Below are 26,050 nucleotides of genomic sequence, written 5' to 3'. Positions count from 1 at the left end.
TTCCTTTTATTGATTGGCCTCTGCCAGTCAGCTGAACTAAATGTTTAATAAACCTCAACAGAAATTAAGACACATTTCCTATTTAATTGTTATTCTATGGTGTTCCCCAGACCTTGCTAAAACCCAAGCACAGAGAATAAAAACATCCAGGAAGATATGAAACAACTCCAACATACTAATACACTGTGGAATCTAACAGACCATTTACATTCAATGTGATATTGAAATGGTTAGGTTTAAACATATCATCTTGCTCTTGGTTTTCTATTTGTTCCATCTGTGCTCTGTTCCCCACTGTCCTCTTTTTCTGTCTCTTTTGGATTACTTTTTATGATTTCTTATGATTCCACTGTAGTTGTTCTGTTGCAGTACGTTCTGACTCTGTTTTCTTACTTTAGTAATTGCTTTATGACTTCCAGCATACACCTTTAAATTATCAAAGAAGACCCTCATGTGAGATTATACTACTTCACATATTAGCATAAGGGCCTTCCAACAGTACTTCCCTTTCTCCCTTCCCAGCCTTTGAGCTAGTGTTGTCATACTTTTCACTTTTCATGTTTTATAAACTCCATAGTACAGTGTTATTATTTTTATTGTCAATGGTCTTTAAAAAAGTATTTATTTTATTTTTTTTTAGATTTATTTATTTATTTGACAGAGAGAGAGACAGCCAGCGAGAGAGGGAACACAAGCAGGGGGAGTGGGAGAGGAAGAAGCAGGCTCCTAGCGGAGGAACCTGATATGGGGCTCGATCCCAGAACGCCGGGATCACGCCCTGAGCCCAAGGCAGACGCTTAACGACTGTGCCACCCAGGCGCCCCTAAAAAAGTATTTTTAAAAGCAATAAAAACCTTGCATAAATAAACCCATGCCACTACCATTTCCAGTGTTCTGCATTCCTTTGTGAAGCCCCCTATCTCCATCTCATATTATTTTCCCTCTGCCCAAAGGACTTAAGTAGACAACATTTCCAATAGTGTGGGTGTGCTGGTGGTGAATTCTGTCAGCTTTTGTGTGTCTGGAGAAGGCTTTATTTCATGGTCGTTTGTTTTGAAAGATATTTTTGCTGGGTATAAAATTCTAACATATTTTCTTTTCCTGAGTCCTTTACTCCACTAATCTATCACTTACATTGCTTCCTACGAGAAATACAGTCACTCTTATTTTTATCTGTGTGTAACATGTCTTTTTCCTCTAGCTGCTTTTAAGACTTTTTCACCACCAGTTCTGGGCAATCTGGTTATGATGTGCCTTAATGTAACTTTATTCACATTTCTCATGCTTGGGATTCACTGAATTTCTTCAATCTGTGGATTTACAGTTTTCAACAAATTTGGAAAACTTCCAGCCATTTCTTCGTATATTTTTTTCTGTTGCACTCCCTGCCCCCTTCAATTTCTCTCTTTTTCAGGGACTCCAATCACATGTAAAATAGGTGCCTTACGTTCCACAGCTTACTTCACTAATGCTCTGTTCCTCTTTTTTCCTTCTTTTACTCTTGCAACTAATTTTAGACAGTTTCTATTGCTATGTCTTCAAGCTTGCTAATTTTTTATTATGGAATGTCTAATCTGCCCATTAATCCCATTCAGTGTACTCTTCATCTCAAACATTGCATTCTTCATCTCAAAAAGTTCAATTACAGTCTCTTTATATCTTCCATGTCTCTTAATGTTCTGAAATACAGAACAGTTATAATAACTGTCTTAATGTCCTTGTCTGCTAATTCAAACATCTGTGTTAATTCCAGGTCAGTTGTAATTATTTTTTATCTCATTATAGGTCCTATTTTCCTGTTTCTTTGTATACCAGATATTGTGAATTTTACCTTGTTAGGTGCTAGATATTTCTGTATTTCTATGTTCTTGAGCTTTGTTCTAGAATTATATTTCTTGAAAAAACAGTTTGATCCTTTTGTGCCATGCTTTTAAGAGTTGCTGGTAGGGCCTGAATACATTCAGGTCAATTTAGTCTAGAGCCAAATACTTCCCATTACTAGAGCAAGACCATTCTGAGTATCTATGGCCCCTTAAATTATGAAGTTGTGGCAAGAGGCACTATTCCTGAACCTGTGTAAGCAACTGGCAATGTGTCCTCTAATCCACGTAGACAGTTCTTCCCCCAACCTCAGTTTCTTCACATGCATGTGCTGACCAGTAAGCACTCTTCTGATAGTTGAGGGGGACCCTCTGCAGATGCCTGACATTCTCTTTGTGTAGCTCTACCCTCTCTGGCATTTAATCTTGTAAACTCTAGCTCCTCTGGTGTCCCTGTACTCTCAGCAACATCACCACCACTCACAGAGTCTCCCAGGCTCCCTTTAGGTTCTTGTCTCCTCCCCACAGTCTGGGACCTCTCAAGGTTATAAGCTGGGGCAATCATAGGGCTTATCTCGTTGTTCTTCATCTCTCAGGGATCACTGTTCTTCACTGCCTAATATACAATGTATCAAAAGCCACTGCTTCATATGCATTGTCCAGTTTTTTTGGTTCCAAGCAGGATAGTAAATCAGATCCGTTACCCCACCCTAGCTGGAAATGGAAGTCTATGCTTGAAAATTGTTTCCTCTTTTATTTTTAGTAGTTTGACCATTACGTGACTATGTGTGGTTTTCTTCATATTTATCACTTAGGGTTCACTATAAGTTGATGTCCATTCTCCATTTTTCAAAATTCTCAGCCTCAGTGTCTTCAAACATTGCTTCTATCTCATTTTCTCTCTCCTCTTATTCTGGGATCTCAACCATTTGCATGTTTGACTTTTTCACCATGTTCCACCATGTTCCTTTTCTGTATTTTCAATCATCTTCTCTCTGTGCTCAATTTGTTTACTTTTACGTACCTGCCTTCTGGCTCATTTACCTGCTGTGTCTGATACACTACTTAATCCATACACTGAATTCTTAATTTCAGTTATATTTTTCAGTTCTAGAATTTCCACTTAACTCTTTCTTATTGATTCCAGATTTCTGGTGAAATTCTCTATCTTTTCATCTATTTTCTTGGAAATATTAGTTATAGTTATTTTAAGTTCAAATCTAGTAACTAATATCTAGATCACATATAAGTCAGTTTCTGTTACCTTTTTTTTGTTGTTGTTATGTCTTGTAATTTTTGATTCAACATTAGATACTGTGTATTAAAAAGCATAAAGGTTCAGGATATAGTCTGTTCCTCTTAAGAAGGTTATGGTTTCTTCTATAAGGCAGACAGAATGCAAACAGATCTCCTGTGTTCTGCTTGAGGCTAACTTTAGGTCTTGTCCGCTTCACCTTTTACCTTTACTCCTAGGGCTTGGTCCTGCTGTGATTTCATCAGAATGGCTGGGATGCTTATCAGAGCCACTTCACTTCTTGGCAGCCCTGGAACTCTACCCTTTGTCTCCTTGGAACTACGTTGTTGCTGAAATCTTTGCTCACATTTTTAGTCTCCCAGCTTCTGCTAGATTTCTTGAAGTCTCATCCTGTGCATGTGTAAGATTTGGTATGTGTCTCGAGGAAAGAGTATGTCCAGGTTTTTGAGTTACTATTCCTATTATTCCCTCCTACCAGGGATCTAGCTCGAGTTCTAGATTCTCAGGCAATCGTTAACCCAACCTCTGGTTACTCTGCCCAGCAGCACCACTGCCTTTTGCTGGGACTCTACTTCTTGTGCTATGAACTGGCAAATGCCTTTGGGAGAAAGCCAGGGTAAATACGGAGTTTCCTCATTATGCTTCCCTTCTCATGGGGATCGTGGCCCCTCAGTCAAGTCTGGCCAGCATGGTTGCTACCAATTCCTTTAAATAGCTCTTTTATGTAGTTTGTCAAACTTTTTATATTTGTTTTTGTAGGAGAGTCAGTCCAATATAAGCAATTCCATCATGGCTATAACTAGAAGTCTCTAGATAGTGCATTTTTTTCTGAGGTTTTCAAAACAGCAATAAACTAGTAATGTTATTAAATTTTAAATGATTAAATGGAGCAATTTTTGCTCTTCTTAGAAACAATTTTTAAATCCTCAATTAATAAGCAGAAATTTGAAAGTGATAATAATAAAGGTGCGTAGAATTAATTATATTTTATCATTCAGGTTACTGGGCAAACTCCATATCTGATTACATATTCTGAAACATACAGTGAGGTGCTAATATTTTAAACTCTGTATTACAAAAACATTCAAATTCATACAAAATCAGGTACCTGGTCATTTTAAAGCTTTATAATATTAGAAATTAAGATTATGTGATTAAAAAGAAACATCCAAACTAAAAACCCAGAAAATAAAGAAAAATAAAAATGACTAATAAAAATTAAGAAAGAAAAATAATGTAACCACTTAATTTATTAGTATATACTGGTGTTTGGGGCTCTATGAAGAAGAACCCATTCTTTTCTGAATGTAAATAAAAGTTTATGCATGTATAAAGTTCAGATAGTCTTTTTAGAAAAAGTTCTCAACCATAACACCCAAACATGAATGAAAACCAAACATAACTAGAGAAAATAACTCACTAGAAATGCCTCCTACCAAGAACCTTAAGAAAATAAGTGAGTCAATAATACAGGTACTGAAGAGGATTTAGATCTGCAATTACCTTCTAGTCCTATAGACGGCAGGTGCCATGGAGCTGGTACTGAGTGGTAGACAAGGAAACAAGCCAGCATGCTCAGCTGAGATTCCTCAAAGAGCTGCCCACTGAGGTAGGCGTGCACACACACATCACCCCCAGCTGTGAGAGAAACACAGAACTGAAGCAACTTGTTTTCTCATCCAGAACTCATTAAGCACTTACCGTACACCAGACAGGTACTATGCTAGGCATTAGGGCTACGGTGGTAAACCAGACAGAGTACCTGTCACCAAAGAGTATGAAGTGTTGTAAGGGACAGAGACATTACACAAATAAAGATACAAACAAATGCATAATTAGAAATTGTGATGAGTGCTATAAAGAGGTAGTGGTCACTGAGGCTGTCTCTCCAAACACCCATTTTACGACCCTTCTTCCCTGCAGTATATAACATTTGAGGGGACTGACTTCAGCTCCAGAACTGGATCCTCATTACTATTAGCCAGACTTTCTCAAACTTTAAGGCACACCAGAATCACGTGAGAAAGTTGATTAAAACAGATGAGTGGGCCCCATTCCCAAAGTTATTTGGATGGGGTCAGAAAAAGTACTTTTTTTTTTTTTTAGATTTTATTTATTTATTTGACAAGAGAAGGGCAGTGAAAAAGGGAACACAAGCAAGGGGAGTGGGAGAGGGAGAAGCAGGCTTCCCGCTGAACAGGGAGCCCGATGTGGGGCTCGATCCCAGAACACTGGGATCACGACCTGAGCCAAAGGCAAATGCTTAACGACTGAGCCACCCAGGCGGCCCAGAAAAATTACATTTCTAACAAGTTCTCAGGTGATGCTGCTGCTGCTCCAGAGACTGCACTTTGAGAACCACTAGTCCAGGACAATCAAGGCAATCCCATTCTCAACACAGTGACTGGTTCAGGAACTGGCACACCTACGCTACTCAGTAAGAGACATTTTCTTCCCCAGGGACTGACTAAGGAATGTGTATGAGTTCCAATTCTAGCCAGAGAACATGAGGAGATGCTTGACAACACATCTGCTAGAGGCTTCTGAGAAAGAAACTTCCTCATTATTATGGCAAAGCTCCTAGAAGCAACTATATTCTTCCAAGCTTGAGGCAAGGACAGCCATTTTATTATCATGAGAAAAAGCACTCTGAGAATAAAGCCATGGCACAGAGCGTAAATAATGGAACCTCAGAGCAATGGAGCTGAAGGCACTAAAATAAGATGACCCTTAGACCACCTTACCTATTCCAATAATGTGTCCTTATTGTTTAAACCAGGTTGAGTTAGGTCCTCTATTGTAGACAAAGGCATTTTGATACATAAAAGTTGAGGGAGAGGAAGGAGGAGGGGAAGGGGAAAAGGGAGGGAGGGAGAAAGAAATAAAAATGGCAGGAAAGTTGCCTGAAGTAGTGTGGTCTTAGAAGGCCTACAAGAAGGGGGCACTTAAATTAAGGCTGTAAGAATGAATATAAATTGAGTAGGCAGAGAATGAAAGAAAAAAGGTTCTAGGGAGGGAAAGCAACATATTTAACAGCTCCATGAGAGAAGGGAGAAATTACAACTGATAGCAAAGAAAATACAATCATAAGAGACTACTATGAATAACTACACAACAACAAATGAGACCACCTAGAAGAAATGGGTAAAGGGTAAAGTCCTAGAAATATATTCCTTCTAAGACTGAGAGATGACAGGGGGCGCCTGGGTGGCACAGTCATTAAGTGTCTGCCTTTGGCTCAGGGCGTGATCCTGGATCCCTGGGATCCAGCCCCACATCAGGCTCCTCCGCTGGGAGCCTGCTTCTTCCTCTCCCACTCCCCCTGCTTGTGTTCCCTCTCTCGCTGGCTGTCTTTCTCTCTGTCAAATAAATAAAATCTTAAAAAAAAAAAAAAAGACTGAGAGATGACAAAATAGAAAATCTGAATAGACTGATTACTAGTAAAGAGACTGAATTGGTAATCTAAAAGCTCCCAATAAGCAAAGTCCAGGACCAGATGGCTTCACTCGTGAACTCTACCAAACATTCAAAGAAAATTAACACATATCTTTCTCAAATTCTTCCCAAAAATTGGAGAATACTTTCAAACTCATTTTACAAGGCCAGCATTAACACCAAAACCAGACAAGGACACTACAAAAAAAAAAAAAAAAAAGAAAGAAAGAAAGAAAAAGAAAATTACAGACTAATATCCCTGATGAACATAGATGCAAAAATCCTCAACAAAATATTAGCAAACTGAATTCAACAATACATCAAAAGGGGCCAAGGTTTCAAAAGACCTCATCAAAAGGCTATCTGAAATAGAACATGCCATGGAAACCATGACGTTCATGTTCCACAAGTCTGCTAGGGATGAAGTCTACTTAACAAAGGACGACCTGAGAGCACTCATGGAAAAGCAGTTCCCTGGATTTTTGGAAATCGAAAAGACCCTCTGGCTGTGGAAAAATAATGAAGGACACGGACCAGTGCCGAGATGGCAAAGCAGACTTCCAGAGCTTCTTTTCACTAATTCCTGGGCTCACCATCGCATGCAATGAATATTCTGTAGTAGACATGAAGCAGAAGAGAAAGAAGTAGGACGCACTGAGCAACACTCTGGCCCAATGAGAGTTTTCCCAAAGGGTCTCTTAAGGAGTTTCTTAAGGGTCTCTTAAGGAATCTGCCCCAGAGCTGCCCCCTATATAAAGGATTCCATGAACAAATCAGGACCCTCAGAAAATGTACAAGTAATATCCACCATTTGACAAGCAGAGAAAGAAAAGTCAGTGAAAGCTAGATAAACTTCTGATTTTTATATTGTTTGCATCCTCTTGCCCTCAATAAACAAATTCTTTTTTAGTTCCTCAAAACAACAACAACAACAACAACAAAACACAATACTTTAAAAGGATCGCACAAACCACACAAGTCGGATTTATTCCAGGAATGCAAAGATGGTTCAACATCTGCAAATCAAAGTGATATAACACAATAACAGAACAAAAGATAATGAAGCAATAATTAATAAACTAAGAGGAAATCATTATTTCCCTATTCCAAATGTAGAATATTCTCATTTATTCTGATTTTTCTGTTACTTTAAAACTGTTCATCTTTAAAACATTTTAAACATTATTACATCTAATATTAATCAATAAACTACTTCAAATTTTAAAAAAAAGGATAAAAATCACATGATTATCTCAACAGATACAGAAAAAGCATTTAACAAAATTCAACATCCATTTATGATAAAAACACTCAACAAAGTGGATCTAGAAGAAATGTACCTCAACATAATAAAGGCCATATGTGACAAAGCCATAGTTAACATCATACTCAACTATGAAAAGCTAACAGCTTTTCTTCTAAGACAAAGAACACGACAAGGATGCCCACTCTTGCCATTTTTATTCAACATAGTAGTGGAAGTCCTAGCCACAACAACTAGGCAGGAAAAAGAAATAAAAGGCATGTAAACTGGAAAGGAAGATTTCAAGCTATACTACAAAGCTATAGTAACCAAATAGTTGGTATCAGCATAAATGCACATACATGAATGGAACAGAACAGAGAGCCCAGAAATAAACACACACATATAAGGTTAATTAATTTACAACAAAGGAGTCAAGAATATACAGTGAGGAAAGGATAGTCTCTTCAACAGATGGGGATGGGAAAACTGGACAGCCACATGCAAAAGAATGAAACTGGACCATCTTACACTATACACAAAAAATAAGTCAAAATGGATTAACAACCTGACTGTGAGACCTGAAACCATAAAACTCCAAGAAGAAAACACAGGCAATAAGATCCTTGACATCATTCTTTGGTTTTGAATTTTTGGAACTGACTCCAAAAACAAAGGCAACAAAAGCAGAATTAAGTAGGACTACATAAAAAGTTTCTGTACAGCAAAGGAAACGATCAAAAAAATGAAAAGACAACCTACTAAATTAAAAAATCTGCAAATCATATATTCAAAATACATAAAAAAACTCAACTCAACAGAAAAAAAGATTCAATTAAGAAATGTGCAGGGAGGGGGCCCCTGGGTGGCTCTGTCGGTGAAGTGTCTGCCTTCAGCTCAGGGCGTGATCCCAGGGTCCTGGGATGGAGCCCCACGTCGGGTTCCCTGCCCCATTGGGAGCCTGCTTCTTCCTCTCCCACTCCCCCTGCTTGTGTTCCCTCTCTCACTGGCTGCCTCTCTCTCAGTCAAATAAATAAATAAAATCTTTAAAAAAAAAAAAAAAGAAAGAAAGAAAGAAAGAAAGAAAGAAAGAAAGAAAGAAAGAAAGAAATGTGCAGGGAGGGGAGCCTAGGTGGCTCATTTAGTTAAGCATCCGACTCTTGATGTCAGCTCAGGTCATGACCTCAGGGTCATAAGACTGAGCCCCATTTGGGGCTCCACACTCAGCGGGAAGTCTGCTTGAGATTCTCTCTCTCTCCCTCTCCATCTGCCCCCCCCAAACAGGTTGCTATCAGATATGTATCAGAAGTTATTTGAAGGAACTGAAGAGAATAGAAAGATCACTTGTTGGCTAAAAATCGATTTCAGACATATATCACACATTAGACACATTTCCAAAAATCAAAAGGCCCATCATTTGCCTCACGTAAGGCACAGTTACTTCTACACTATTAGGAGTAACTTCACAATTCCCCTGCCATCACAAGTCTGTACTTCCAAGCCATAGTCACACGATGTCCCAGGTTCCCACTGAATGACTCACAGAGCTGGTAAAACAAACATTCACTCTAAGCACACATCAAGTTTTCAGTGTACACAGGGTGGAGGTACAAAAAAGGGGAAAAAACAGCTAGGTGATAGGCCACACCCCTAAGAAATAGCAGAGAGGCACTGGAAAAGAAACAGGATCTGGTGCTCGAAAATATAAAACAAGTTCCTAAGGGTCAAGTGGTATTTAAAAAAAAAAAATATATATATATATATATATATGTATGTATATGTGTATGTGTGTGTGTATATATAAATGTATGTATATATACATGTATACATACATATATGTATATATATGTATGTATACATTTTTACGGTGTATTAAGCATAGTTAAATACATTTTTTATAGAAGTTGAAGTAAATAAGCAGAGTCCAATTCGCCTAACTGAAAACATTACATCTATAGCCATTCTAGCTTATATTCAGATTAATCTTGCTTAGCACCGAAAGAAAACGTTACAACAGAAAAACCTGAGTCTCGGTATCTAAAAAGCACCAGGTACTCTGGAAAACAGTATGGAGGTTCCTCAAAAAGTTAAAAAATAGAACTGCCCTACGACCCAGCAATTACACTACTAGGTATTTATCCAAAGGATACAAACATATTGATTTGAAGGGGCACATGGACCCCAACGTTTATAGCAGCAATGTCCACAATAGCCAAAATACGGAAAGAGCCCAGATGTCCATCGACAGATGAATGGATGAAGATGTGGGGGTGTGTGTATTCCACACCATGGAATATTACTCAGCCATCAAAAAGAATGAAATCTTGCCTTCTGCAATAACATGGTAGAACTAGAGGATATTATGCTAAGTGAAGTAAGTCAGAGAAACACAAATACCATATGATTTCACTCATATGCAGAACTTAAGAAACAAAACAGATGGAACATATGGGAAGGAAAGGAAAAATAAAGTAAGATGAAAATAGAGAGGGAGACAAACCTTAAGAGACACTTAACTCTAGGAAACAAACTGAAGGTTGCTGGAGGGGAGGAGGGTGGGGGGATGGGGTGATTGGGTGATGGACGTTAAGGACGGCACTTGATGTGATGAGCACTGGGTATTATATGCAACTGATGAATCACTAAATTCTACCCCTCAAGCTAATAATACACTATATGTGAAATAAATTGAATTTAAATAAAGAATTTTAAAAAATTAAAAAATAAAAGATAAAAAAGCACCAGGCACAATGCTATTATTACCTTGTAGCCACTGGTCCAGAGTATTATCAATAGTGCACTTTACAACAGGGAGGAACTCAGAGTTCATAAAAAGCCCCCGCTTAGGGTGATTCTGCAGCCGCTCCTGATGGCTCCTGGAGCTGAAAAACTCTAACACCAACTTTATCTGCCAAAGTTCAGATGTCTCAGACATCTCTCTTCTTCCTAGTCTTCTCATAGCCTCAAAGAGAAGAAAGGAACAGCAGTCCACTTAATGAAAGAGTGAAATTGCTCTGTCTCTTCCTCAGAGTTGTATAACAGAGTATTTTTAAAATATGGCTCATAGATCAATAAAGGGCAAAGGGGAATCCATTCCATGTTTTGATGCAGTCGGCCCCACAGAGGAGCCCTCCACTGGGTGCAGATACATGCCCACTCTCTTCGATACGCTCCCCACATAAACAGCTTTTAGGTAAAAGCAACAAAGGCAAATGAGCTCACTCTTGGCTCAACGGCTCTGAAAAATGAAGACCCGCTACGATGACTTGGCCGGGGATCCCAGGGGTCAGAAAGCAAAACAATATACTGATAATACTGCTCTTGGGATCCATCTGCAAAGTCACCATGCCTGCAACTAGCAGGGATGTTCTGTAGACACCTGCCCATGACCCTGAAGGGATAAAGGTTCAAAGCATAAAAAGGGAATGCTTTCAACCAACAAAAGAAAAACACAACTCATTACTTGGCTGCTATATAGAGAGACCCTGTGAGAAGCAATGTCAGCGTGGACATCACACAATCATACTTTCCAATTAAAAAAATGTGGATGGATACCAGACAATATTGCCATTCTGGTTAAATTATCTGGGTAAATTAGAACTTGCCTTTTAATTATGAATATTACTCAAAAGAATGTGATCTTCAGGTTTTGGGGCATTCTCCCCTCCCTAATGTCATTTTCCTACTTTTCAATAAAGATTATTTTGCCATTAGAGATTACTTCCTTTGGCTTTAGATACTGAGTCCCACATGCTTATCTATGAACCGATCATGTCACATTCACTTAAAGAATTGTTTAAAATCACAGCCCTGGACCTCATCCCAGAAATTCTGATTCAGCACATGATACAGAATGGGATCTGAAGATCCGTATTTATAAGATTCCTCATATAAACTGAAGTTAGAAAACTACTGGCTAAGCTTAACTGCAATTTGGGGTCTGAAAGGTATGATACTATTAAAAAGTCATATGTATTACTAATAACCCAAAGTGAATAAATTGGCCTGATCCTTTAGGGAAGCAGTGAAGCATCATTTTCTGTATTACCACTTTTAGGCTCTTCTAGAACAGCAATAACACAAAAGAAATTTAAAAATGAACTCCAGCTTTCTAAATCACTACATACTAATACTATAACCTCTTGCAAGCTTAATCACGCAGGCGTAATTTCACATTACTGCCATCACTAGGGCATTGTTTGTTCACTTACTGCTCATTTGCATATCTTTTCCATGAAGAGGCTTTGTCAAGAAGGAGGCAAGACACCACCCAAGGATGCTAGGGGGGAAAGGGAGGGAACGTGCTCTTCCTCCACTAGTCAAGGGAAAAGAGAAAAGGGGAGAATGGGAACCCTGGAGTAAGACAGCCCACCAGGAGTCATTCCTGTCATTATAAATTCTAAACTTTTTTTGTTATGTAGAGAGCTGTCAAGTTTTACAGGGTTTCCTTTTCTGAATTTCTAAAAGCAAATGAGAAACAAAAAGATGGACACACAGGGAATCTTACCTCATTGTTAAGTACGTTATTTAAAATACAGTATAAATGTCATCAGAATTGGACTGTTTTTTTGAACCATACCTGATCCATTGCTATGTATGCAGGCAACATCTCTGGGGTCTCCTGAGTAACACATTCATACAGTACTGAAGAAAACAGATCCAGAATTTCCTGTTTCTGTGGAAAATCAGAAACTTTTTGTAGCACATCAATGTATATTCTGAAATCAATTCAACACTGTATAGCAACTACTACGGCCCATTCTTAAGCTCTACAGTCAATAATACGTAGGCTAAAACAGCTATCTCTTTATAAAATCATAGTGAATGCAACACTAACCATCATCAAAATATAGTAAAATTGAGTCCCAAAGGACAGTTATGTATGTAAGCGTTGTGAGGAGAGGAAGGATCAGCGGGGGTAAAATGAGCAGACGGGACACCACAGAGATGGGCCCTGGGTTAGGCTGGCAAGAGCAAGATGCAAAAAGAAAACCCAGCATCCACAAAGATGTAATACAAACACTGAGCAGAGCAGGTACGGAGGAGGCAGCACAATCAAATCCAGCTAGGCTCAAGGGCAGGCACGGCCTTTCATCAGAGACCTGCGGCCTTGAGTGCATGCCCAGCCCTTACTACTAGCTGTGCAGTCTTAGTATGTGATATCTGAGTGGCAGTTTCCTCATCTGTAAACCTGGAATGACGAAGTACCTACCCTCAGAGTCAGAATCCAATAAGAAAATTACATAAAATACTGAGCAAAGCGTCTAATAAATAGTCAAGATTCAGTAAGTTAAAGGGGTTACGATTATCTCACTTTACCCTCAAAACAACAACGTCAGGTAGGTTCTATCATAATCCCACTTTCAGAAACAAAGAAACTGCATTTTGGAGAAGTTGAAAAATTTTCCCGGAGCTACACACACTTATAGGGAACCGGCCATCAATCCCAGATATAAAATTCCTACATCCAAGCTTTGGATTAAATAAAAGATCTGCTGGGCACCCTTTGAATCCTGAAGAGAGCAACAGTTTTATGACCAACAGAAAAAAAGTTATAAGCAAACAGTAAAATTATGTAAAAATAAGAGACAGTAAACAGTGAAAATATCAGTCAGTACAAGAATGCACATAAGAAAGTATTGAAATTAATGTCTTAGAATTTTAAGTTGTTTCTTCTATCAAGGTAGTAAGTTACTGAATTTAATAATTTTAGACTATGAAAAATCTGTATCTGCCAAGCAAAAATCATCCAATGTACCCAAGGCATGTCATCAACCTCAAAGATAGGTATGGATATTGTGGTCGTGTCCACAGATAAATATAGTACCATTGTAGTCTGGCAGCTGAGCAAAACATATGATACACATACCTGACCCATGTTCACAGTTGGTTTGCAGAAATATTCAGCAAATGACAGAAGTGCTGGATCAGAAGTGAATGCTGAAATTGTTTCTGGCTAAAAATATAAACAACAGCAACAAACATAAGTGAGATATTAGAGGTTATTTTCCTTACTGCTCAAATTGTGGTATATGCAGTTGTGAGAAATCTACCTCACTGTTTTCACACAACGTTGCCATAAAGCCCAAGGCTGTACAAACTTGCTAGAGCTTCACCAACCTGTTCTGCTGAGAAGTTACAAGATGCTTTTTTGCACAAGTCAAACAAGAGCTACTGTTTATCAAAAGGCCAATAATAAACAGGTCTTTCTTACACAACTTGCCCCCAAAAGGCTTTCCCCTCTCCCTCAATTAACCTACTGAAAAACAAGTAAGAAATTAGAACTGTTACTGAAAACGTAAGGAAAAAAGATTACCACTCAAATAAGTCACTCATTAAAAGGTAAATACTGTATGATTCCACTTATCTGAGAATACTAGAATAATCAAATTCAGAGACAGAAAGCCGAATGGTGGGCACCCGGCTGCGAGGAAGTAGGAACAGGAGTCGCTGTGCAATGGGTACAGAGGTTCAGTTTTACAAGATGAAAGAGTGTCCTACAGATGGACGGTGGTGATGGTTGTACAACAATATGAATGGACTTAATATTACTCAACTATACATTTAGAAAGGGCTACAACAGCATATTTTGTGTGTATTTTACCACAATAAAGAAACTGGAAAAAAAAAAAGTAACACTCAAGGTTCAAGAAAATGGAATATGGAATATATGGAATACAAAAATATTACCATTTTCCACTGAGATTTATATTTCACTTCTGAATTCCCTTGAAGCAGGAAATTGAGATGTCTTTTAATCTTTATGTAATTTCCCAAATCAAAATCAAGTATAAACTTCTCTATTTTCTTTACAAATTAGGGTCTTTGAGATGGGCTCTAATTTATATGAGCAACAGAGCTTAAGTTAAATCATATCCAAAGTCCTTCAAAACTATTTCATAGACATCCTATCAAACACTGCCAAACAAAATTCACTGATGTCAACTGCATCTACTTAAACCCTGGGAGCTATTATAAAGGCTCAGTCATAAGTAACTGGTCTAAAATGAAATGCGAGTTAAATTAAAATAAATGCTATCCCCTTATGTGGAAAAACAAAGAATGCTAATTAAGTCCACTGTCCACCACGTAGTCAGTCCACCAGCCACATTTTTGCCTCTACCTCTAAGGGCCCTGACCACTTTACACTGCCACTTGATGTACCTTCAGCAGGAGCACATTTGCTCATGAAATTCCTGAAAAGTGTACTTAAACTGAGAAATTTTAAAGTTGGCTTATGGAATACATTTCTAGTGTGGGGAACTTATCTGAGTTCTAAAGTGTAGAGTAAAATATGTACTGACCGAGATGGGAATGAGATTCTCTCACGCACTCTAACTTTTCATTCGAAATACTCAAATCAGCAGTTAAGTACTATGAGAATAAAGCGAACTGATAAAATAAATCTGTCATCATTTTATCCTCACCAAGATTTAACCAACAATGGGGGGTTTAAAACAGAAACTAATTAGTGTTACCTTGTAAAAATCTTCTTCTGTTTCTGCCATGAATTAAGCAAATCTTAACAGATTTGAAGATTAATAAGTAAAATTATTAAGCTAAACATTTTTACAGTGTTAAGATATATTGTCCCTACTGCTAAATGTAAGTCATCCTTAGAGTCCTGGCAGATGGCCATATTTTATTATAGTTGCTACATAAAACAACAAATAGATCCAGTCTTTATAATCTGCAGTGATGAGAGAGCAGATTCACCTCAACGGTCCCATAAATGTTATCACAGAAGTACATGCTTTGGGTGGGCTGCGGGATTTGTAATTATTCCATCTCATCCTTCAGTTTTTAACCAATCAATACTACCTTGAAAGCCCGAGCTTCAGAGTTCCTGTTGGCCACAGTCTGGGCCAACAAACTTTGCCACCCCATTGGATCTTCCTTGTAGGAGAGCTGACCTGCTCTGAGCTTAACATACAGAACTCCATCCTTAGAAAGGATTGATCTGAAGAAAAAAAAAAAAAGAATGAATTTTACATGAGGTATTATTTGTAATTCTCAGCTAGAAATATAATGTCTCCTAATACCACGTTCACATGAGATGAAGTCTTTATCATTTTCCAGTAGGGTACATGATTATTTACTGTGTCTAAAATTAAATCAGTCCCTATGAGAAAGCCAAAACAAAGTTCTACTTTTCTTTGGTGTTGAGGTTCACAGAGCTTAGTTAAGTAAAAAGGTGCTCTGCCCACTCAAGTGTATGCTTCAAAGGCAATATTTTATCTAACACTTCTTCATATTCCCTTTATCTTCTATCCACTGGAGGTACTGAATATCTATTGATTGGTTTGCGACAGAAAAAAATTAATGCTGCAAATCTAAAGAGAACAATACAGAAAACGGCTATCATATAGAGAGTTTAAGGGAAATATAAATCGGTACCAAACTATAAAAACTCTTATGGGCTTGTTAAACTTTCTAGAAATTTAAAGACTTAATTTACACACTACTCAAGGTATAAAATTAACACTCTCTTCATTAATTACTTGCATATGATTATTTCCACCCCAAAACAATCTATCATGATCTTAATTTTATGAGAACAAGCCAACAAAACAATGATAAAAAGATGTAAAGATGTGGTCTGACAAACATCAATTGTTATGAAGTTCCTTTTATAGACAGACATACATGCCACCCTTACTTTTTTTTTCCCAGCCTTTCTTTTTTCTTTTTTTTTTTTTTTTTTAAGATTTTACTCATTTATTTGACACAGAGAAAGAGGACAAGCAGGGGGAGGGGCAGGCAGAGGGAGAGGCAGAAGCAGGCTTCCCGGTGAGCAGGGAGCCAAATGCAGGGCCTGATCCCATGACCCTGGGATCGTGACCTGAGCTGAAGGCAGACACTTAACCAACTAAGCCACCCAGGCGTCCCCCAGCCTTACTTTCTTACACTGATTATCTTTCATTACTGCTCCAACAGATAATTCCGTTACTGTACCAACTTAGGTCACTACAAGTTTCTCAATGAATAAATATAACTAGTGAGGGTTTGTCTTCTAAACTAAAACTCAGGCACCTGGGTGGTTCAACCAGTTAAGCAGCTGCCTTCGGCTCGGGTCATGATCCCAGGGTCCTGGGATCGAGCCCCACATCAGGCTCCTTACTCGGCAGGGAGCCCGCTTCTCTCTCTGCCTGCCGCTCCCCCTGCTTGTGCTTGCTCTCTCCCCACCCCCTGCCATGTCAAATAAGTAAATAAAATCTTTAAAAAAAAAGAAAACTAAAACTAATTTTCTAATACAAATTCTGTTTCAAAGTTATAGACCACTTTATTCAACATATACTCTACTGTCTTGCATGAGATCAAAGGATAACAAGGAACATTCTAGATAATAATCTGCAATTTCTACCTTCCCATATACTTCTATTCACTTCACAGATACATGTAAGAAATTCAGTATACGTACTTCAAGTGTTGTGTTCCCTTGCTTAAATCTATGAGCAGTTCCCAGTATCGTGGGCCTTTTACTTTAATCTGCCAAGAGAAATATGAACACAGTCAATCGAACGCTAAAAAGGTGCTAGTTTGACAAAATGAAACCCATGTTTCTCAGAGAAAATAAAAATAACTAGGCTGGAAAGAGATACTGACAAGTTAACAAGCTTCATTTCTACACAAAAATGTACATGAATCAAGTTCTACGGCCATCTAACCTCTCAGTAAAGATCAGCAAGTAAAGACCTTCTCTGTTCCTCATGACAATTCCTCCTGCGCTGCTTTCCTATTTCCTACAGAACACCAAGAAAGCATAGACTTTAACTTAGCTACCTTTGATGCTATACTATTCTGGTTGAATTAACCTCTTGCAGAGATCTTCCTAAATCACATCCCACTTACCTGCTTTAACAGGTGGAGTTCTGGAAGAAGGGTAGGAGCCATCAATTCTTCTTTGGTTTGTTCATACCACTGAGTACCCTTTACGAATGTAAAAGAACAGCCACAATTCACTGTGTGGTTAACGGAAGCTCCAAAGAAGAAACATCTCCACTCTGTACTTCTCTTCCCCCCCCCCAGTTTCTACACAGATGGTCAAACGACATAAAATACTCTCTGGTATCAAGTCTTAAGGGCTAAGTCTACAATCCTTTGCAGGGCCTGCATCACCTTACGCCATTCACACGCTAACAGTACAGAAGATCTGTACTTCTGAGACCTCTGGGTTTTTGCGCATATTGTCTTCTGGGAACGGCCTCTGCTCAGCTGGCAAATCTCAGCCCAAACAGTGTCCAGCATGACGACTTCCCCAACCCTCAACAGCTGGAGGGACATTTCTTCTCTGCTCCCCTGCATTCTACACATACCCCCACATTCTATTCTTACTGCACCCATGCCTGGCTACCCAATGGACAGGAGGTCCTTAAGGAATACAACGATGTAATTTTTATGCCCCAGAGCCTTTGCATAGTTTTGAAGCACAGAAGGTACTTAATAATATTCCGAATGAAGGAAGGATACATGGCTTACAATCTGTGTCTAAATCAAAGATCTCTCATCAAATACATGATCTTAAAGCACTCTGCAAACAAACCTAAGAATAGTTCTAACTCGACTAATTTTTTAGAACACTTTAGTGAACAAGGACATTTTCAAACTATAGGCTCTAGGGATAAAAGAGCAGCTGATGACTTCTAAAATACTACCCTCATAAACTACAAATCAGCCCAAATGGCCTGGCAGGATGTACAAGAACTTTAGAAGCTTCAATTTTTATAAGAGATTAATTCACTCTGTCATCTTTTAAAGAACAACATTTTTGAAATATTTTGACCTGCAAAGATGTATGAGTGGTAACAAAATTACAAATAAATGAAAGGAGGAAAGAATTACCTTGTAGGTAACTTCTAAAAGGGCATAGCAGGGCATGTTTGTGTCCACATCCACAGGCACTAGAAGCCTTGGCTCTGCAGCCAGCACATACAGGTGCCGCAGAGCCTGGAGATGGTACCTACTCACAGAAAACACAGAAAGAAGGTAACAAAAGGGTGACGACAGCGTGAGCTCTACAATCTGCTGCTGCCCACACATGGAACCACGACAGAAGGTGGGGTTGCTATCTTCCCATGACAATCATCCTAAAGGAAGATGATGAGATTCAATTAAAAACTAAAGGGAGAGATTCTCTTTAAAAAATTATAGACACATGATCCTTGACTCAAGGATTCCTTATTTGCATTTTCACAGTTAAGAGGCTTTATAGATGAGGTAAAATTATCTTAACATGAAAATATTTACTGATAAATTCATCACTTATAAAATCAGTTCTCAAATAATCCTTTAATGCCCCACATAGGCACCTTTTTACCTTCCAGGGGACTTATTTCTTGTTCTTTGTTTTTCTGGCTCAAGGGTTGGTACGGAGGAGGAAGGCTCTTCTACGTACGCATCTTTACACAAACGCATACACACATCTGGGATCTAGGACACCGAAAACTAATGGGGGGGTTATGATGTTTTTCTGTGTGTGTGCTTTTCTGGGTTTTCAAAAAAAATTTTTAATTTTAAAATTTATATTGTAGCATTTAGACAAAGAAGTTTTTACATTTTGAGATGCCATAAAAGGATAAAATGAGACTTCAAATTTTTCTTTTTAAATTTTAGTTACAGCAATAGCTTCCCTTTTCCCACCCAAACCTACCCTTTCCTATAAATTAATTAGAATGAAAAGCAGAGAGGGGCTTCTGCTGCCGAACTCTGGGTGCAAGTAAGTGGGGCCAACTGAGAAGAGACTCCTAAAATGACAAATGTGTCTGGAAGGCTGTGGTCCGAGGCCATTTTTGCTGGCTATAAGCAGGGTCTCCAGAAGCAGAGAGAGCACCCAGCTCTTCTTAAAATTGACAGTGTTCATGCTTGAAATGAAACTGAATTCTATCTAGGCAAGAGATACGCTTATATGTACAAAGCAAAGAATGACACAGTGACTGGGAAAAAGTAACTCATGCTCATGGAAACAGTGGCATGGTTCGTGCCAAATTCCAAAGCAACCTTCCTGCTAAAGCCATTGGCCACAGAATCTGTGTGCTGCTGTACCCCTGAAGGATTTAACCTTACCGAAAAATAAATAAATAAATAAAGGTGTAGATCTGTTCTTGTTTAAAAAAAAAGGGAATTAAAAGCAATCAAAGCCAGAAAAAAAGGATATTCATCAGTTGCATAAAGGTTCTTGGTGCTTATCACCAAATTGCTTTGTGTAAAATAGCTAAACCAAATGACTCTCCCAGCAATACAGAAGTGTGGCTCTTAGTTGTACCCTAACCACTAATTACTGACTTTAACAACTCAAAAAGTCTTCCTAAACTGACAAGCAAGAGACCACTTGTCAGAGTTGCATTAATTTAACAAGAATATGCTTGTGCTCCACCTATCATCAGAGTTTGGACGTCAGACCAGGCCACTTTTATAAAACAGCTAACTTTCGTTTATTACTACTATTTTAAACTACATTGCACTAGAGCGTGACAGCTTAGTTACTACGGTCAGAGCTCCATCTCTTGATGCTTCTCTTGAAAGTTGAGTTGAACATACTGGTCATCCTGGATGTCACTAGAACTTAAGGAGCTATCTCCTCCCCCTCCTGCACATGCCGCAGGAATCAGCTATGCTGGAACCTGCCGGGAAGGCTGCAGCCCTGACGGTTCTTTGTGCTCGCAAATGCAGAGCTGCTGTACGATCACATCTTTCCTACATGTCTGAGGTTCTAGGGCTCACTGACACTTCTAAGTTGTCTCTGATTCTTTGCAGCATTTTGCTTTTCGTGTCCCTTCTATCTCATTTATAGAAAACTTATCACCATTCATGTAAAAGAGGGAAAAAAGGAATTCATATAGACATTGCCACTAAATCAGACCAATTTCTCTCTTAGAATTAAACAATTATGGTATAAAATATATTGTCTTGCTTCTGTTGGCTACTATCTTTTGTTTGATTAACTTTTCCCTAAAGATAACCTTGTTTGGCCCACTTCTGGGTTTACAGCAGTTCTACCTATGAAAGAATGGTGGAAGACTGATCCATCAGTCCATCAGATGTCCAAAGTCCACTTTTGGTCTAATACTTAGAGAAACGTTTTAAAAGATTCAGTCAGGAAGATAACTAAGTTCAAGAAGAGAATAAACTAATTTGGAAATGAGTCCATGGAACCAAAGCACCATCAAATTACCCCTCAGGGACCTTATCTTATGCAAGATCACATTGAGGACAGAGACTCACCGGTTGTCAGTGCTGTGAGCTGGGAAGTGCGGGTAAAGGGCGCAGAGGAGAGCAGCAATGGAAGAGTTTGACGTACTCAAGGAGTACCTGTGAAACAAATGCAGGAGGGAAGGACATTATTAATTACACTGTGCAAACTTCGAAGGCCTTCTTGAGAATCAGGAAATTGGGGTACTGTGGCAAGGTCCACTGATGAAACGCCTTGACAGATACAAGTGTGTCAACACTGTCAATGTTTCACTTTTCAGTGAGTCTTTAAGCCATTTCAAGATCATCTACTAATGAAAGCAGAACCAACATCTCACAGATGCTAACTTTCAAAACCTGAATTAACAAACATGGTTTTTTAACCGAAAATATCACAGTAATGAGGACCGTGAATGCAATCCTAGAGATTACAGATTTTGAAAAAGTCACGTATGAACAATACCACTTCTCCAGTTGTATACATACCTCCTTAGATAATAATAACCCTCACTTCTAAAAATACAAGGTTTGTAACTGGGTATATCTCAAACTTTTTTCTGTTTCTGTAAAGCCTAAGCATTTCTTTAGAATGATGGACTAAATGAAAAGGTAAAAGTTATCATAAAAAGTTACAATGAATGTGTAAACAACTATTCCTCCAAGTACAAATAGTTTTTTTTCTTATCAATGTGATAAACTTATTTTTATAAAGGCCACATACTTTTGGGGCACCTGGGTGGTTCAGTCAGTTAAGCATCTGCCTTTGGCTTCAGGTCATGACCCCAGGGTCCTGAGATTGAGCCCTGCATCAGGCTCCCTGCTCAAAAGGGAGCCTGCTTCTCCCTCTTCCCCCACTCGTGCTCTCTCTCTCTCAATAAATAAATAAAATCTTTAAAATAAATAAGTAAAGGCCACATACTCTTAATAAAATCTTTTGAGATGTTCCTTATATTATTCTACAGTTGCTCAAACTCTGCATGGCAAACAGGCAGATTACTCTAAAATTCTAAAGTTTTTCTTACAAATATTTTGAAAAAACATGGTACCGGACATCACATAAAACCACTGTTACAGATAATCAATATACATATATATTTTATTATATACATTCACATGCATACGCACACATACATATCCCCAAGTCTTTATCTATTTTAATAATTAAGGTATTAAGTAAGAACTTAACAGTTATCATATGCACACATTATTTAATGAATTAGGAAGAAGAGACTTCGAAATTTAAGGAAATATATCTATTTTCACATGTGCATAAAACAGGCCATTGTCTCTTTACCATTTTGACAAAACCAAAATCCAAAGATAAACATTATATATTAATGTTAGAAATTTTGAGATTAAACATAGGATGTGGCTATGCAATGAGAAATTTAAATGTTGTCACAGAGTGCACATAACCATTTAAAGACCAGGAATCATTACAAAAGCAGAGCAGAGTGGGAGAAAATCTATTCAATATGAAAGCAGAGCAAGGTCACAGTGTGAAACAATGAAAAATAAGATTGAATAAGAGTATACTGGAATTGAAATTAAAAAAAAAAAGAATAAGAAAACAAGAGAGACGCAGGGGTTTATTTTGAAAGGAAAATATGTTTTCAAAAATCATAAAGTAAGAAGAATTTTCATAGTAAGATTTCTTTAACCATTCTTAATTCTAAATAATTAAAGAAAGAACAATTCTATAAAACCTGTTAAAAAAGAAAGCACACCTTTCTGATAATCTTTACTTTTTATACTTCCAGAAAGGTGAGCTCCAATGTTTAATTCAGTCTTATAGAAGAGAAAAAAATAAACCTATATGACTTGTAGAAATTGTATCAGTTGACCAAGGTCACACACATTAAAGCTAAATAAATGAAACAATACACCATATTCACAAATTGAAAGACTCAATATTATAACAGATTTCAATTCCTCCCAAACCAATATACAGACTCATATTCTCATCAGTATTTTATCAGGTTATTCAGTGTGGAAAATCATTAACAAATTCCAATATTCACATAAAAATTCAAGGAGCCAAGAACAGAAAAACACACTTTTGAAGAAGAAATCACAGTTTGGAAGATTAATTCTACCTGACATCAAGACTTATTATAAAAGTACAACCATTAAGGCTGTGGTATTGTGCAAGTATAGAAAAATAGACCAGCTGAACAGAATGGCCCAGAAATAAATGTATACATATGGACACTTAATTTATAACAAAAATAGTACTGCAGAACAGTGGAGAAAAGATAAACTTTTCAATAATAGTGGGGCATCAATTATCAAAAAATCATATAGAAAAATCAGGTACAGGTAGATTTTATACCCAAATGTAAATGGAAAAGCTAAAAAACTTGTAGAAAATAAAGAGAGTATCTTCATTTGGGGGATGGGGGGGTAAGGAAATATTTCATCAGAAGGACAAAAAAGTATAAACCATCAAAGAAAAATGTTAATAACTCTGTTCATCAAAAGACACCATTAAGAGAGTTAAAAGGTGAACCATACAGCAGGAGAGGTAAGTACAACACGTAAGAGTGACAAAGGTTCAGGATCATAATGATAAACCAATACAGAATAGTCAGATGAACAGAAACAGAGTAGAACAGAGGCCATCAGGGGCTAGGGGAAGGGGGCAAGCTGTTCTTTAAAGGGGACAGAACTTCAGTTCTGCAAGGTGGAAAAGTTCTAGAGATTAGTGAATACACTAACTACTACTGAACTGCACATTCAGAAGTTAAAAAATAAATTTTATGTGTATATTACCACAAATAAAATTTTTAAATAAATAACTAAGCCAATATGAAAACAGGTAGCAAGAGACTTAGACAACACAAAAGGAGATTTCCAGATAGCCATTAACGATACAAAAGGTGCTAAATATCATTATTCAGAGAAATGGAAACTAAAACCACAACTACTACCAGATGGCAAAATTAAAAAGACTAGCAATAAAACCAGTGTTAAGAAGGATAGGGAGCAACTGGAATGGCATACGACACTCACTGATGGGTGAGCACCGATGGCATCATCTACAGAAGTTAAGCATACATACACACACACAGATCCACGCACAGATCCACACACAGATCTAGATACAACAAAATCAAAGACATGCACAAGAATATTCATAACACCCCTAAACTAGAAAAAACACATCCATCAAGAGCAGAGAAGATCAATAACTGTGGTATAATCATACAATGGAATTCTACAGCACAGAACAGGAATAGACCATTGCTACATGCAACACGGATGAATCTCACAAACAATGTTGAGCTAAAGAAGTACAGCTGACCCCTGAACAATGTAAGGGTTAGAGGTACCAACCACCCTGCACAGTAAAAAGTCTATGAATAACTTACAACTTCCCCAAAGCTTAACTAATAGCCTACTATTGATTAGAAGCCTTACCGACAACATAAACAGTAGATAAACACATATTTTGTATGTTATAGGTACTATATTCTGTACTCTTACAATACAGAAAAAGCTACAGAAAAGAAGATATTATCATAGGAAGACAAAATATATCTACAGCACTGTACTGTATTTAACCAAAACAATCGTGTGTAAGTGGACCTGCGCAGTTCAAACCCATGCTGGTCAAGGGTCAACTGTAAGTATAAAATAATACACAGTGTATGATTCCATTTGAATTTCAAAAACAGGCAGAGCCAGTCTAAGGTGTTAGGAGACTAAACAGTGATTATTTTGGGGTAGAAGTGAAAGTAATAGTTAACAGGCGAGGCACAGCCAGGGCAGAGACAGCTGTTCTGAGTTCTATCTTGATCTACCTGGTAGTCTACAGGGAAGTCTTGTAAGAAGATGAGGTAGTCAGGAATGACAGATGCTGGAAAGAGAGCAAAGAAAGGGAAAACTAAGAAACTCTCACAGGACTTGATGACTGATACTGTTCATGACCTTAGTGAGAGAGTAGTTCAGGAGAGGGTCAAAGTCATTAAACAGTGGGGAACAAGAGGTGATACACTGAAGAACTGAGTACCGACTCCTGCAAATATACAGCATGGATGGTAACTCTACTAAGTAAGGCATAAATTGATGGTTAAACTTAAAAAAAACCGTTTTAAAGTGTAACAATGCTCCTCAATATGCTAACAGCTAGTCAGGATCAAAAATTTTCAAGTATCTTCAAAACCAAAATAATTCACTCTTACAGGTCTTGTTCATGAGATCTTTTCATTAAATAAAAAACATATATTCATTTACCTTCCTCCTCCCAGAAACAGAAGTCCAAGGGCCATGTGATGGGCTAAGTGGAAACCATAGTTCATTTCACCACCCGTTTTCATATGTAAAAAGCGACAAAGCTGCAAAACCTTTAGGTTCCCCGAGCCAGCCATTACCATGGCAAGAGACAGAAGCACCACACTGAGGCAGGTTTCCAGGTTGTAAGGACCTGTCTGGTAACACAAAAAGAGGACTTACTACAACTGTTGCATTACATTTATTATCGAAACTAAATTGACCATCATTAGACTATAAATACTTACAACTTTAAAAAAATCTGTAAAAACGAAAATTTTCTCTGATTATGAAATTTAAGTTATGTAGAAATTCAGAAAATAAAGTATCAAAAAGGAAGTAACAATTCCTTGGAATACTAACACCCAAAGAGAACTGCCATAACATTCTGACCTTTTCCCTAAATCTTTTCTGGTATCTACGAGGTTTTTTTCAAATGAAATTGAGATATTACTATACATGATATTTTTAACTTTTTAAATCTATTATATATAAACAATTTTTACTCAAAAAATTCTTATAGCACAAGTTTGATAGCTCCATTGTATAACAATGTCTACATACACCATAATCAAATTTACCTAACTACTTTCAGACTGATTTTCCAGTTTTCTCATATTATATTTAATGTTGCAAAAAATCTGTGTGGTTTTATCAGGAAATAAAATCTTACGATCTCCTGTCATTAGAGCAGCAATGCCTCAAAAGGAATTGCATTTTTACTAAGCGCTAATTTTTTTAAAAAAAGCAGTTATCAATAATCAGTCCTTAGACAGAATGGCACTGGGTACAACAATCCATGAAGGATACGGTTTTTGTTATCACAAGAATTAGAGA

At 37.7% G+C, this 26,050-nt stretch overlaps 1 protein-coding gene and 2 pseudogenes across 6 annotated transcripts in view; 2 read left to right on the top strand and 1 right to left on the bottom strand.

Moving 5' to 3' along the window:
• Positions 1-26,050, bottom strand: part of ANAPC1 (anaphase promoting complex subunit 1) — a 94,314-nt gene that overhangs the window by 1,238 nt on the left and 67,026 nt on the right. For all 6 annotated transcript variants that reach the window (XM_045808939.2, XM_045808938.2, XM_045808941.2 and 3 more), the window contains 10 exons: positions 25,178-25,371; positions 20,975-21,061; positions 18,596-18,713; positions 17,606-17,683; positions 17,175-17,242; positions 15,575-15,713; positions 13,623-13,709; positions 12,333-12,428; positions 10,517-10,715; positions 4,579-4,713 (listed from right to left, as the gene is read on the bottom strand). In XM_045808939.2, the coding sequence (XP_045664895.2) occupies positions 4,579-4,713; positions 10,517-10,715; positions 12,333-12,428; positions 13,623-13,709; positions 15,575-15,713; positions 17,175-17,242; positions 17,606-17,683; positions 18,596-18,713; positions 20,975-21,061; positions 25,178-25,371 (1,201 nt within the window). The remainder of the gene's footprint in view (positions 1-4,578; positions 4,714-10,516; positions 10,716-12,332; positions 12,429-13,622; positions 13,710-15,574; positions 15,714-17,174; positions 17,243-17,605; positions 17,684-18,595; positions 18,714-20,974; positions 21,062-25,177; positions 25,372-26,050) is intronic.
• On the top strand, positions 5,739-7,158 carry LOC123799640 (protein S100-A10 pseudogene; annotated as a pseudogene).
• On the top strand, positions 19,503-19,810 carry LOC123799639 (large ribosomal subunit protein eL33 pseudogene; annotated as a pseudogene).

Source organism: Ursus americanus, chromosome 7, assembly GCF_024610735.1.
Source record: "Ursus americanus isolate L20-20 chromosome 7, mUrsAme1.1.p, whole genome shotgun sequence".
Taxonomy (NCBI): Eukaryota; Metazoa; Chordata; class Mammalia; order Carnivora; family Ursidae; genus Ursus; species Ursus americanus.
The sequence above is the reverse complement of the archived record's forward strand: the minus strand, read 5'-3'. Positions and strand labels throughout refer to the sequence as shown.